At 25.5% G+C, this 16,592-nt stretch overlaps 1 protein-coding gene across 1 annotated transcript; it reads left to right on the top strand.

Annotated features, from left to right (window-relative positions):
• Positions 1 to 3,300: 3,300 nt before the first annotated feature.
• OCT59_005624 (uncharacterized protein) lies at positions 3,301 to 4,982 on the top strand (the record flags this gene model as incomplete). Its single annotated transcript, XM_066138467.1, has 14 exons — positions 3,301 to 3,336; positions 3,460 to 3,482; positions 3,559 to 3,594; positions 3,665 to 3,705; positions 3,763 to 3,790; positions 3,873 to 3,913; positions 4,091 to 4,131; positions 4,231 to 4,250; positions 4,322 to 4,372; positions 4,469 to 4,498; positions 4,577 to 4,616; positions 4,704 to 4,733; positions 4,815 to 4,844; positions 4,923 to 4,982. 14 exons carry the CDS (start codon positions 3,301 to 3,303, stop codon positions 4,980 to 4,982), a joined length of 507 nt encoding a protein of 168 aa, XP_065997590.1.
• Positions 4,983 to 16,592: the final 11,610 nt, after the last annotated feature.

Here is a 16,592-nt window from a genome sequence, read left to right as displayed (position 1 = left end):
AATAAAACTATTATTAAAAAACATTAATATATACAACCTGTAAAATAGAAGCAACTTTTTTTGACTATCATTAAAAGATGTCATAATATAATTTTTGATTGTATCAGCAGATGGAATGAATGCATCTTTACGTAAAAGAAAAATCATATTACGAAAATCTTCAGATTCAACACAAGTAAAAGGAAGGTCATTTTTTACAATCCATCGAATAATAAATTTTTTAAAAGTTTCTTTACTATATACCTAAATATAAATATTAATAAAATACATGAGTTTATAAATTTAAAAATTAAAATATTCATATTTAATGCACAAAATTATAACCTATAAACTGAATAAAAAGAAATGAACATTATACTTACAATTACTTCAGAATTATTAATAGATTCACGTATTGTAAGTTGTTTTTTTCCTTTTTCTTTCATTAATTTATGTTTACTTTTAATATGACCAGCCATTCCTGACGTACTTCCTTTATTGCAAGCAATTAAAATCTTACAATGCTTGCATTTTGCCTTCTTCACAGTTTCATCATATGTGAAGTGCTCCCACACCCAACTACGTTTCTTCGTATTAGTTTCTTTTTGTTCTACTTCACGCTCAATATTTTTTTCGATCTGCTGCTCCCCAGTTTCAGTATCATCAACTTGATTTTCTTCAGTTTCAGACTCAGCCTCTTACTCATTCTCATACTCAGCCTCTTCCCTCGTCCCTAATACTCAGCCTCTTCCTCAGCTTCTTCCCCAACTTCTTCCTCAGTCTCATACTCAGCCTCTTCCTCAGCTTCTTCCTCAGCCGTTTCCTCAATGTCATTTTCTTCGAACTCAGAAGTCATTATTATAATTAAAGTTATTATTATTATTATAAAGAAATTAGTATATAATTAATATTAGAAATGAAAAAAATGAAAAAAATGTAAAAAAAAGATTAAAATTGATAAGATCGATCTGCAAAAATTTGGTAATTAAACAATTCCGTAATATTGCAGATTGCGCGATTTTGCAATCATGTGATTTGTGGCGAAGAACGATACTAACGTTCTTGATTAAAAAAAATTAAAGAAAAGAAAAGAAAAAATGTCGTACTTGACGTTTTTTAATAAGAAAAAAAATTAATTAGTTAAAAAACGTCAAGTGCGGCGTTTTTTAACCAAAACATTTAATTTTTTTTTTTAATCAAAAAGCGCGAAGTTCAACGTTTTTAATTAATTAAATAAAAAAAAATTATAAAAACGTCAAGTTTGACGCTTTTATTTTTTATGATTTTTGCCATAATACTGCAGCCCGGGGCCCTAGTTGCGAAACTTTTTTTTACCAAATTGCCAAATAAAAAACGTTTCGCAACATTTTTATAAAATCATCAAAAGAAAAAATGTTGCGCAACGTTTTTTTTTAACTAATAAAATGTTTTGCGAAGTTCGGTAAATCGGTTCGGTAAATCTACCGAAACTGATCGATAAATCTACCGAAACTGAACGGTAAAGTTTACCGAACTGATCGGTGAAATCTACCAAACTGATTGGTAAAATCTACCGAACTGATCGGTAAAATTTACTGAAACTTACCGAAAGTTTCAGTTCGGTAAATCGGTTCGGTAAATCGCAAAACCGATACCGAAACCGAAGTTACTGAAACTGATCAGTAAATTTACCGAAAGGTTCGGTTCGGTAAATCAGAATACCAAAACCGTTCCGATACCGAAACTGATCGGTACGGTTCGGTAGTTACCGAAACCGATCGGAGCCCTATAAATGCATTTTAAATTCTGTTTGCAAATATAAAATATACGATTTAATTGAATAATATATACTATTTATCAGTACAAAATATGCAGTTTAAACTGGAAAAAAGTACTGTTTATCAGTATAAAATATACGGTTTATCCTGGAAAAGTATACTGTTCGCAATATAAAATATAAAACAATATACTGTTTATTAGTATAAAACATATGGTTTTTCTACTGTTTACAAGTATAAAACATACGGGTAAAACTGGAAAAATATACTGTATGCAAACCGTATATATGATACGGTGTGCAGAATACCGAATATATACAGTATGTGAAAATACTGTAATTATATGGTAATAATACTATAAATATACTGTTCGCAAAATACAAAAATACAGTATACTAACCGTATATATATTTTTTATAGGGTATAGGTTCCAGATGGAACCTATCAAAGATATTGGAATTCAGAGGTATGTTTACCTCCGAATCTTAATTTATTTTTTTAAAAAAAAAATAATTTTTTTTTATATTATATAAATTCTGGATAAAACCTATCAAAGATATTGAAATTCAGAGGTATGCTTACCTCTGAATCTTAATTAATTTTTTTTTAAAAAAAATAATCTTTTTTTATATTATATCTGAATGGAACCTATCGATAATTTTAGTTGAAATTCAGAGGTATGCTTATCTCCAAAATTTAATTTTTTTTTTATATTATATAGGTTCCGGATAGAACCTATCAAAGATATTAGAATTCAGAGGTATGCTTATCTTCGAATCTTAATTTATTTTTAAAAAAAAAAAATAATTTTTTTAATATTATATAGGTTCCGGATGGAACCTATCGATGATTTGGAATTCAGAGGTATGCTTACCTCTGAATCTTAATTTATTTTTTTAAAAAAAAATATTTTTTTATATTATATGTTCTGGATAAGACCTATCATTGATATTGGAATTCGATAGGTATGCTTAACTCTGAATCTTTAATTTATTTAAAAAAAAATAATTTTTTTTTATATTATTTAGGTTTCGATGAACCTATCGATGATTTGAAATTCGAGGTAATGCTTACCTCTGAATCTTAATTTATTTTTTAAAAAAAAATAAAAAAAATTTTTTATATTATATAGGTTCTGGATGGAAGTCATGGAACCTATCGATGATTTTAAAATTTGGAGGTATATTAACTTCTGAATCTTTAATTTTATTTAACGAACTATATATGCTATCCAAATTATTTTGGGATGCCATAATTATAATTTGGGATGTCATAATTCATTCAGTTTATATATAATTTACTATGTAAAGTGCTAAAATAATTTGGGATGCCATAATTGAATTTGGGATTTTACTTATAATTATGGCAGTCAAAATAATTTGGGTGGCATGTATATAACGAACGTCACTAATGTTTGTTTTCATATTTTAGGTCCTGAATGCTAAAGATCAGCTCTGGACTTTATTTTCGAAGGCAAAAATAAACCTTCAGATTTTTTTAAATTTTTTTTAATTTGATTTAATGAATGTTATTACCGTTCATCATTTCTTTTTTTAGGTCCTAAATGCCAAAGATTTACTCTGGACTCTTAATTTCGAAGGTAAAACCTTCGAATTTTTCTTTTTTTTTTATCAATTATTTTAATAAACGTCACTAACGTTCATTTTTCATGCTTTTAGATCCTAGACGCCAAAGTTAGGCTCTATTACTAACGTTATATCAGTTCAATACTTGGGCTTTATATTGGTAAGTTTCGAAGTGAACACTTCGAAACTTTTTTTTTTTAAAAAAAAAATATCTTTTTTTATAAAATTTTATTTAGTTCTATTTTGTATATCAGATTAGGGTCTTTGGAATGGTAAGTTTTGAAAAGAAATATTTTCTTTTCGAAACTATTTTTTTTTAAATTTTTTTTCTTTATTTTATAGGTATCGGTTAGGACCTTTGGGTGGAATAGTAAGTTTTGAAAGTAATATTTACTTTCGAAACTTCATTTTTTTTTAATTTTTCATTTTCTATTTTGTAGATATCGGTTGGGATCTTTGGGCGGAATGGTAAGTTTTATTCACTTTCGAAACTTCAATTATTTTTTTGTTTTTTCTAATGAAGTTTTACTAAGGTATTCTCTTTTTGTAGGTCTACAGCTTCCTGGGTGCTTCCTGAATGGAACTTCGAAGGTATTCTTCAAAGTTCTTTAATTTCTTTTGTTTTCTTTAACGAAATGTTACTAACTAACATTTTTTCTTTTTGTAGGTTCGTGACTTCTTGGAACCTTAAGGTATCTTTAAATTTTTGTTTTTTCTTTTAATTTTAATGAAGCGTTACTAACTAATAAAATTTTCTTTTTTTTGTAGATCCACAACTTCTTGGATGGGACCTAGATAGAACTTCAAAGGTATTCTTCAAAGTTCTTTAAATTTTTATTTTTTTAAATGAAATTTATTTTTTTTTAATGAATCGTTTACTAATATTTTTGTTTCTTTTATTTTTGTAGATTTACGCAGAATTTCAAAGGTAAAACTTCGATATTTAATTTTTTTTTATTCAACAAAACGTTAACTACGTTTCATTTATCTTTTTTGTAGAGTTGCGAGCACTTTCGGCTTTTCGGTCAACTTGATGATAGAATTTCGAAGGTATTTACCTTCACAATATTTATTTTTTTTATTTTATGTTTTAAAAAATTAAAAAAATTAAACAAAACGTCTAACGTTTCAATTTTTATTTTGCAGGTTTTCGGACTTCTTGATGAAATTTCGAAGGTAAACTTCGAAATTCTTATTTTTTTGTTACTTTAATTTACAAAATGTTTACTAACGTTTCAGTTGTTTTTTTTGTAGGGTTTTGGTTTTCTGGCTCCTGGACGAAAGAATTTTGAAGGTAAACCTTTAAAATTCTTTTTTATTTTTTATTTTATTTTTCTTTAGCGAACGTTCTACTAATGTTCATTTTTCCTTTATTTTTTAGGTTCTGGCTCTATTTGAAAGAACTTCAAAGGTATAACACTTCGAAGTTTCTTTTTTTTTAATTTTCTTTAACGAACGTTTTACTAACGTTCGTTTTTCCTTTATTTTTTAGGTTTCAGCTCCATTTGAAAAAACTTTAAAGGTATAACACTTCAAAGTTTTTTTTTTTAATTTTCTTTAACGAACAATTTATTAACATTCATTTTCTTTATTTTTTAAGTTCCGTCTCTCATTTGAAAGAACTTCAAAAGTAATAACACTTCGAAGTTCTTTTTTTTAATTTTCTTTAACGAACATTTTACTAATATTCATTTTTTTTTATTTTTTAAGTCCCGTCTCTCATTTGAAAGAACTTCGAACTTCAAAGTTCTTTTTTTTAATTTTCTTTAACGAACATTTTACTAATGTTCATTTTTCTTCTATTTTTAGTCCCGGACTTCCATTTGGAAGAACTTCGAAAATAATAATATTTTGAAGTTATTTTTTTATTTTTCTTTAACGAACGTTTTACTAACGTTCATTTTCTTCTATTTTTTAGGCCTCGGCTCCCATTTGAAAGAACTTCGAAAGTAATAATACTTTGAAGTTCTTTATTTTTAATTTCTTTAACGAACATTTTACTAACATTCGTTTTTCTTCTATTTTTAGGTCTCAGGCTCTCATTTAGCACATTTCGAAAGTAATAATACTTTGAAATGAAATTTTTGGTTTATTTTAACGAACATTTTACTAACGTTCATTTTTCTTTATTTTTTAGATCCTGGGATTTCATGTCAAACATTTCGAAAGTAATAACTTCAAAATTTGTAACAAATATCTCTATTTTGTTTGTTGTTTGTTGGAATCGAACCAACTGGAACAATGTTCCAAACTATTAACAACATGTAAATGTGCAGTAAAAAGATGATGAATAGCAATGACTAGTAATAGATTTCAATTGTATTTGTAAACTTATTAATATATAATAAAAAAGTAATTTTGATTATATAAATAAATTAGTAATTAATGCAATAAATTAATTTGTATTATTTTGACGCAGATTTTTACTGAAAAAAATTGCTGAGGTATTTCAAAGGTTTTTTTATTTAAAAATCTGCGCAGAACTTTGTTATTTATAAAAATCTGCGCAGTTTTTTATTGGATTTTTCCTCTAATGCTTTGCGCCAGGGTATAAGATCTGCGCAGATATAATTTCTGAAAATCTGCTCAGATCTGCTCCCCAAAAAATTTCCCGATGTTTATATTGGCTTCAAATTTAGAATCTACCCATATATAGTCAATTCTGATTGAGATATTTTTGTTTTTTCACATAAAGCATCTTTTTTTAAAGTTTAATTTTCTATATGTATTTATGAAGAAGGTATTGTCTAGCCATGTAATAATATTTGAAGGTTTCTTTTTAAGTTTGGATAGACCACTATAATTTAATGTTTTATTTATATATGAATTAAGATTATCTATCAAGATGTAATATTTATTTTTCTTGTTGTGATTAATGAATTCTTTTTTAATATAGCTTGTTAATTCATTTTGTTTCTTCATATCTGATGGTAATATGTATATAACATTTACAATAAGCGTACAATTCTTAAATAGTAAAAAGGTTTCTATATAATATATACCTATTTTACTAACTTTTCCAATGTATTTTTTCCATTTCTTGTTAATTATTATATATACTTGAAACCTTTTACTTTGTTGTCTTTATTAATTCAGAAAGAAATGTATTTTAAGTTCTGTTGTTCCAGTATTCTCCATGTTTTTTGTCTTTATTTGTTTCATATATACCTATTATATCAGATCTTTTATTTGTGTAGTATTCTATTAGTAAATTAAGCTTGAAATGATCAAAGCTAAGCTCATTAATGTTGTGTTTCATAAATATTAAATTAAATGTATTATTGTTGTTTTTTATGTTGTTATAATTATATGTATTTGCAATATGTTGTTTGTAATTAGTTTTTATTTGTTACTGTTATATACGCATTATGTTTTTGTCTTGATTGTTTTGTTGTGAAGTTGTTTGAGATCTTTCTATTCTATTTCTACTTTGTGTAAAGTTTCTGTTTTTTTGTTTATTATCTCTAGTAAGAGGAGTTTTTGTTTAGATCAGCTAAACAAATTCTTTAATATTTTAATTGGCATTTTTTTCCAAATTTCAGTTTTGCAATCTTTATTTTTTTCATTAAAAGCTTTTTTTTCAAGTTTTTTGAGATTTACACACGTCAAATAACCAAAAATAGGCAAAAAAAATGGCGTGAATCGCATAAACTATTCGCAAATTTGTATAAACTATTTACAAATAGTATAGGTTAATTTGTAAATAGCCAAAAACAGCCAAGAATAGCCAAGAATAGCCATTGCTTTTCACGCCATTTTTTTTGCCAATTTTTAGCATTTCAACCTGTGTTACATAGTAGATGAATAGATGAATCATATAAACATATGGAACTTGTATAAAATGGTAATAGAAAGATTTTTACAGATAATTGCAATAAGAAAGAACAATTAATTGATTAATTATATTAATATAATAGGATAATAATAAGTTTAAACTGTCATGTATGAAAATGTAAACATATATAGGGTAATACTTTCTTTTGAATAAAAGTTGTTAATATCTGAGTAGATCTTATAAAGAGTTTAGATTGTGTTATTCAAAGTATTATTTTTTTTGCATGATTTGATTGTTAATTTCTTTTTTTTACAGTAAATTTTTTTGTGTTCTATCTTTTTTTTTTTTTTTTTGCAAGGTAGTGCAATTCATGAGTTTATTAGTTATACGAAAGTACAGGAGTGTCTGCTAAATATATAACTAATCTATTAAAACTCTGAACCAGTTCCCCATCCTATAGATTGCTCCTATGCCCTACCATCACCAATATAAAATTCACCTATATCCTCCCATAGTAGCTATCAGATTATATAGGATCATTATTATCATATGGCTTCAGTATGTGCTTTCACTACCCTCTAAACAAAAAGAAAAATTATATTTGTATTTGTACATCTTAGTATTATTATATACCTTCCAAATCACCCTATTTCCTTCTCTGATAAGTTGGTCTATATATTGTCTAGTTTTTCCAAGAGCAATTGACCATTGTTCACTATGTTTAAAAATTTTCCTTCCCTTTAAGTCATAAGTATCACCTTCTATTTGTTGAGTTAGAGTTCATTCATATGTAATATGTTGATGTGCTGGTATTTTCTTCCTTAAGTCTTGCTTCTTGATTCCTTTTGTGCGTTCCCATTTTATTATTAAGTTGCAACGTGGTTGCCAAATGATTTTATAAAATTCATTAATAAATATTTCTAAAAAAAGAGTAGTAATTGTTAGTGTTGCTTTTTCTGACTTAACAATAAGCTTGATTTCTCTATATTTTTCTTTAAGAAAAAAATTTTTTAGTATTAGATGTATGAAGGGAATAGGTAACTCTTGATTAGGATCTATTGTATGGCTAAAAAAATTTCTATTCCACAAAAGTAATAGTTGTGTATCCTCTTGATTTAGTTAGAGATATTTCTCTTGCGAAAGCAAGTCTTTAAGCATTTGATCACATTTATGCATAGTGTTGTTCGCCACCATTAACCATTTGTCTCTAAGTTGCTGACAATAGATTATGTGATCATTGTCTTCATTTTCTTCAAGACACATTCTGCACTTTACATTTCCATATAGATCATATCTCCTTTCTTTCATAATCTCTAAAGTTGGTAACAGATTATTTGTCAGTTTCAGGTGCTTAATAAATCTGTCATTTATTGTTGATGTTGTACAATTAAGACCTGTGTTTTTTTTAAGTAATGCCCACGTGACTTTTTTTTCTATCACACACGTCTGTCTGAAAAATTGAAAAATTCGTTGCGTATCACGATTAAAGTGGATCATGCTACCTCTAAGTCACTGACTCACATATATTATCTATAAATTTCCTAATGTGTCTATCAACTCTTTTACCATCCCAATATATATTATATTTTAAGTCCTTTTGTTGTGAAAGTCATTAATTGTAATGCAAGTTAGTCTTTCTGTATCATTCTCCCTACTCTGTCTCGCTTCTTTATTGCCTTTGATTCCTGAATGCCCTTTTACTTTTGTTAGTTTTAACTCTAAGTGTTTGCTATCAACAAGGTTAATTATGCTGCTTGACTATACTGTGGTTATTACTTTTACACCATACTCGTATTTTATTTTTTCCATTTGTCAAATTTATTCTTGTGTGATTAATACTGTCTATTGCACTGGTTGAGAATCTGTAAAAATGTTTACTTCTCTATCTTGTTTGTAGGACAAGTATAGCTGATAGGATGGCTCCTAGTTCTGCACGTGTGGATGAAGGCCATTCTGTAATTGAGCTCTTTACATTCCAGTATCACCTCCTCTTTATCGTTCAGTATCATGACGTGCCTTGTATGCTTTGTAAAGGTGTTTGAATTCGCATTAAACTGAGTTGTCAATGAACCATCAGTATATATGTTGATCATGTCAGTTGAGTTGAACAGTGATCTTAAATGATGCAATATCAATGTGTGTTGTATCACGGCTTCCTTATTTGATAATGTATTTTGAATGAGGGCTGTATCATAATCGTGTATTTGTATAAGGCCAGGTATCCGTTTTGGAATATATTGTTTCTCAGGACAATTTCTAATTTCCAGAACATCTTTGATACTTTTAGTATTGGGAATGTTTTTGCAATTAGAGATCCTATTTATGCAAGCTAAATCTGAATGGTTCCTATTAAAATAAGACGAGTGACTTCTTTATTAACGCTTTTATCATTTAATGTGCAACCACTGCAACGTTATATAATTATTACTCCATTGTCATCTCTCTGGTCATCAACATTAGTAGTCCAATGCTGCATTGTATGCTTTCCTGACCAGTTCTTTTTATTAATTTGTCCTATTACTAGCGTGTGATCCTGTTGTGTATAAACAAACTCCTTTTTTCTGCCATCTGTGGATGGAACTTTTTTTGTCATTTTAATTGCTTGAAGGTTAATTAAAATTTCTCTATCCATTCCTGACTCGCTTTCTGAGGTAACGGACTTCACACTTATCTTACAAAAGTCTTTAAATTGAGGTGACTGTTGTACTAGGCTTAATAGCGTGACAAACCATTTTGGAGTCCTTCCTCTTGCTTGTCTCCTATTAAAATCGCATATTTGCTACCATGTGACTGTGTTTGATGCGTCATAATTCAAGAGTTGCAAGATTCTGTGTATGGAGAGCGTCGCTGCTTTTCTTATAATGAGTTCGCTATCTTTTTTCTGCATTGTTGCTTGTTTGTATACGAAGTCTACCGTATTTGGACCGATTATTGGTATGTTCTATTCTTACTTTCTGTTAACGGATGGAATTTAAACAAATAGTCGTGTGCTTTCCTTCCACGTTGTACGCATGATTGTTCGACATCTTATTCGAAGCTGTGACGTCGGGGTCGATCATTAAGATACACGATGTTATGTTCAACGTTAATTGTTCTTTTTTTAATCTCATTTTGAGTATGTCTGCCTGCTTAGTTTGTGCATTTAGAGCTACTAGGAGCTCTGTAATCTGCGCGGCTATTTGGTTTTTCCATAAGTTTTTTAACTTGCCTTGTGCTGAATGTAGGAGAATATTATGATCGTGACAACTAGTAGGGAACTGCGCTTTATGTTTGATTACCTTTATAACTGGTCTGAATTTTGCGTTCTATCTTTGTATTTTATTAATTATTATTATTTGTTTAATATATTTTTAGTATGCTTAAAAAACTCTTATATTATTTTACTAGAATTATATTTTTATTGCTAATTTTCTATTGAAAATTATTAGTAATAGATATATTTTTTGTTATAAATATTATTGAAACATTTATAATCTTGATTGTTTGACTTTTTGCTACAACTAGTCAGCTTAACATTTTCGATATTAGTTATCACTTCAAACCAAATTAATGATAATAGTACAACAATTATCTAATCATTGCGTCTTCCTAATCATAAAGATTCTTCATATTTATCACTTAAATACTAGACTGATTCAAATAAAAATATTAGATTTATAGTCCTGACATTGCATAGTAATCAGAAGTAAATACATCTTCATATTATTACATATAACATTTTTCAAGATTTATAAAAACATATTATTTATTTATATCATATAAAATTCCTCTATATAAACATAACTTTGGAAAGTACTAATATATATAATTATTATATAAAAAAATCTTTATATAATTACATTATAGTAAAAGTTTCTATATAGCTATCAATTTTGCAGAAAATATTTTTCAACATTTTTATTAATTAAAAATTATTACTAAAAAATGGCACTAGTAAAAAAATGATTTATCCTACATATATTTTACACATATTAGGTACTTAAAATGTAAGATATATGCAAAATATGTGTAGGATAAATCATTTTTTTATCAGTATAGTTTTCTCTTAACAATTGAAAACTGTTGCAAAATGACTTTTCTTTAAATTTAAAGAATAACAATAGTTTTTTATTAAATAAAATAATAAAAAACTATTTACAACATTTTTTATAATAAAAACTGTTGCAGAATGTTTTTTTCTTTAAATTAAAAAATAAAAATTATTTGTAACAGTTTTTCATTATAAAAATGTTTTGCAACATTTTTTATTACAATAATTAATTCGTGATCTGTCTCCAAACTAGTGAAATCTACTAGTACATTTTGGAAAATTATTTTGCAAATTAATTTAGTGGGAAATTCAGATAAGAGCAATAGATAGCACACAGGAAATGTAAAATAAACTTACAAATTATTAAAGAAAAGTAGTTTAAAAGAACTGCAAAATTACTAGATACACCGCTTAATATAAACAAAATATAATATGATAAGTTAACAACCTGTGTTTAATAGAAATAAATAATTTTAATACTTTTTTTTTGTTTTTTCTTGTTTATAATCTTTAAATAAATTATTTACCAGCAAATAAATAACATTTTAATAAAAAAATATCAATTTTGTAATTGTCCCACCTCTTGTATTGAATAATTATGGCATTTTTAAAGGACAGAATATAGTATCACTAAAGAAAAAATTTTTCAACTAATCATTCAATGTAAAAATTTTTGATGGATCCTGATTCCCTTAGTTTTAAGCAATTGGTTATACTATTTTTCAGCTGAGTTGTAATACAAATTTGGCTGGTTACTTTTTAAGCAATATTGCCAATTTGTATAACAACGTAGCCTTAAATGGTAAGTATATGTTGATCAAACTTGTGATATTAATATTTGACGATGCAAATTTATTATTCAATATACTCAGAGCATTATTATACTATAACATTTAAAAAAAAAATTCTGGGCAAATCAGCTCAAAAGCCATTTAAGTGATAATTAATTTGTAAAACCAGTTCCCTGAAATTTATTAGTAGTTTTCATTGGTTCAGAAACAGATCACGAATTAATTTTTACTAATTTTGAATTTTTTTTATTAATTTTAATTAATTTTATTAATTTTAGATTAATTAATATTTTCAGATTAGTTTTATCAATTTTAGATTAGTTTTACTAGTTTCAGATTTGATAATTTCAGAAACTACTAAATTTTAGGCAGTATCTTTATATTACAATACAATAAAAAATAAAACCCATGATTTTATACTATTTTTATTAAATTGCTTATTAAAAATGATTTTATATTACTTTTATTAAATTATTAAAAATAATTTTATATCATTTTTAGATTTTAAGATGATCATTATTGTTAATCAGAATTATCAATTTTTACCAATATTATATTTTTTAATGCTAACTAATCAATTATCATAATTTTAGTAACTAGTGATCATTACCCTTCAGCGATAATTAGAAAATTCCTATTTTTATTAGAAAATTTATACATATATAATCATTAAAGGAAAAAAATAATTAAAATTTTATATTATACTCAATAAATTATATAATTTATAATTTGAGATCTTTACAATAGAAAAGGAAAAAACTGTTAAAATAAAATTTTTTAATTAATGTTAATTCTAAATAAATTATAATATTTAAAGTATTTTAATAAATAAATATAAATTTAATTTTTCTGGTAGGTTTTTCTTTTTTTATTGCAAAAAGTTCATTTGATTGGTTATTAAATATTATATTAAACTAAATATTTTTTTTTTGTTAATACTTTTAATACTTTTTAGAAGTGTTTTCTTAATGTATAAAGTAAATCAAGTAGTGAATTAGAACCCCGCCTACTACTAAGATATATTACTAGTAGAAATTTCACTTTCATATGAAATCTTACCTTAGAATTTGCTTAAATTCTATTGGTTAATTGACTAAAAAGGAAAAAAATCATAACAATGTAACATAAAATTTCCTTTTATAGTAGGATCTTTAAAGAGTTTTATATGTAAACCTTACCTGGGCTACAGGAGGGTGACCTATCTTAATAGTAGATTGGGTCTTAGTGAATCCTTCAATCATTTTATAGTAGCTGACTAAAAGATTAATGTTACTATCTAAAACTCATTTAATAATAAAATTCAAAAATTCAAAATTCAAAAACTTTATTTCTAATGAAAAAATTGGTAAATCTAAAACTTTCCTAAATTATAATTAGTTTCAGAAAAGCATAAAAACAGTTTTAGCAATTAAGTTTATTATAAAAAATAGTTTTGAATTGAATTTTAAAATTTTAAAAAATTAGTTTTGGTAAGTATTTTTACAGAGAACTCACAAAGGTATAGTTTATAGCATTTAACCCTACTTTAAAAGTCTAGATAGAACAACTATCCTCTTATACTTCTATAATACCATATTAAGTTGAATGCATTTTAGTCATTTTTAATTAGGCATTTTAGCATAATATATTAAGTACAGTAAGAATTTAAACTATAAAGTAAACTCTGCAATTTAGGGACAATCAGTTTGTACAGACAGATGTAATGGTATGAATATCTCGAAAACCTTATAGTAGTTTTAACTTATATGGTTTAATTCAATTAAAACAGCTATAAGCTAGCAATTACATTTCAATTCATTACAGTTATTAATCTTAATAATGTAATAGTACTATCAGGATAGTAAGTTAAGGGTATAGGATCCTTCCTATATTACATCAGCCATTCAGAATTCACCAGTCAATACATTAAATATGTTGAGGAATCGAACTTCACCTCAAAACCTTATACATCTGTAAGTTAATAAATATCATAGATCTAAACCAAGACCCTGGACATCTCTTATAAAACTCACAACTGACTTTTTGCTAAAAAAGACCCAATTTGCTCTTTTTTTATTTTCCATTTTTTGTGATTATCTCAGTATCCAGTGATCCGATTCATGCAGATTTTTTTATTTTGTAGAGCTCGATGAAAGCTAAAAAACAAAAAAATGTTTGTACAAATCAGACCACTAGATACTGAGATAATCACAAAAAACTGATTTTTTTTTTTGTGAAATTTAAGTCAATTTGTGAAAAAGTTGCCACTGAGTTATATATGTAATATCCGGAGTCCTGGTAAAATGCAGAATTTTTATAAAAATGCATTATTTGGAAATATTTGACAAAAAAAAAGCAAATTTTAATTTTAATTGACAATATTATAATAATGTTATGAAGTATTTTTCCAAATTTTCATAAAATTTGCAATACTAGTATTTCAAAAAATTGCTCAATATAATGCAGCATTTTTTATAATTACACTCTATTTTTCAGGAAAATGTAAAATTTGCATTTTTTGAAATTTGGAATAATACCTTTTGACCTGTATTAATAGACGATCACTAATTCAATAGAACTAGCAGAATAGTGGTATTCTACTGATCTAATTAATCTGAAGTAGTAATCATCAACTCAAAAGCTTTTTTGCTTGAACCACAAATTGTGTTACAAAAATTTGCAGATTATTAATTTTGCATATAAATTTGAAAGAAACATATTAATTTTTATTTTCTATTTTTTTTAAAACAAATGTGAGAGAATATGAAAAAGTGTTTAGTCACAACACAGAATCTATTATATAAGTTAATAGTACCAATAAAAGTATATACAGTTAGACATCTATATAGTTAATCAGTTTTTTATTTTTATGATAAAAAATATTTACTAATATTTTTTTTAAAATCTGTGTAATAGTTTTAGGAGTTTCAGACTAGTTTTAGAAGTTTTGAACTAATTTTGAGAGGTTTAAAATAGTTTTAGAAGTTTTGGAATAGTTTCAGAATTTCAAATAAGTTTTAGTTTTAGTTTTAGATTTAATTGTAGTTTCAGAAACTGAAAAATAGTTTTAAGCAGCATTTTTACTATGATATATTGCATTATGTAAAATTAAAATATATTAAAGTCTAAAAAATATATTTTTTATAACTGAAAAAATTTAGTTTTTGAAATATATATAAAAAATAAAGAGAAAGGGATGTGATACAAATAAAAAAAGGGTGTGATGCATCACTAATATAATAAATCATAAAATTCTAAAATCATTTTTAATAAGTAATTTAATAAAAATGTTATAAAATCATTTTTAATAAATAGTGTAATTTAATAAAAAATGTAATTTTATTATTTTTGTATAAATTTAATAAAAATAATATAATTAGTTTAATTTTTAGTAATTATTATCAGTATTAATATTAATAATTACTAGCTTATTGGAAACATTTGCTGGTTGAATAGGGTATTTTAGAGGTTTATATTTATAAATATATAGACTAACTACTATAATAAAATATCGATTCCTATGAGGGTAAATAAAAAAAAAAATATTAATGATTACTAAAACTATCATTAATACTAAACTAAATTGAATTAAATTGATTAGAATTTTAATTATATGCTAATAATTTACTATTATTAGTATAAAAGTTAATTATAATTTATATATCATAAGACAGAAAATTGAGTAGTTATATAATGTTGGCCTTGTAAAAAAGTCAATACATTTTTTATTTTCCATTTTTTTCCATAAAAGACTCATATTTCCAGAATTATAATAACCTTATATCATGGAATTTATTGAATTATTTACATTTTATGTAAATAGATCTGTGAAAAGGCTCATTTTTACAGAATTTTTACAGAAATAATGGATAAAATTTTTTATAGGATGGCCAGAATTATAAATATTTAAATTTAGTTAGTGAAATAAAAATTTTCATTTTTTTTTATGATTACTATCAAAATGGTTTGAATTATTAATTTAATTTTTTAAAAAACTACAAATTTATTTATAATTGTAATAAATTGAAATTAACTGTTAAAGTAATTATAAATAAGAGCAATTTTACATTAACCAGTAGCCAATAGGTGAAAAACACTAGTTACATGACTTATAATTATTAAAATGGTTTTGTTATTACCTTAGAAATTCTTGTAAATGGTATTTTACCTTAGAGGCTTAGACCTATCACGTATTGTATTACCTTGAGCGCATACTGTTTTAAGGGGTTGGAGTCGATTGTAATGACCTGTAATAAAATGTCAGAAAATTTTGCAAATCTAATTATATTCAGACCAGTTTTCATATGTGAATATGTAAGAATCAATATAAAATCATTCCATAAAGTTATATAGTAAATAATCCTTATTATACTATTTTGAACATTTTTATTTTTCAGATAAAAGACTGTAATATTTAAATTACACAGTAATGATCTTCCTCTTTAAACATATTTCAATTGTATCATGTTTGTTTCAAATTGATTCATTAATCTGAACGGAATGTTCTAAAAAGAAAATAATTCTCATTATGATTGTACGTTACATTGTTGAATTTCCATTTTCATTTGTTCATTATACATTTAAATGAAATTTTTAAAAAGATCGATCATAATGATTAATAGGTCAAACAAGAAAAATGAAATTTTGTTTAAAATATTTAGCCGATCTAAGAATTACCGAAATAACGGGTAAAAA

Source organism: Rhizophagus irregularis, chromosome 13 (genome assembly GCF_026210795.1).
Source record: "Rhizophagus irregularis chromosome 13, complete sequence".
NCBI lineage: Eukaryota > Fungi > Glomeromycota > Glomeromycetes > Glomerales > Glomeraceae > Rhizophagus > Rhizophagus irregularis.
The sequence above is the reverse complement of the archived record's forward strand: the minus strand, read 5'-3'. Positions and strand labels throughout refer to the sequence as shown.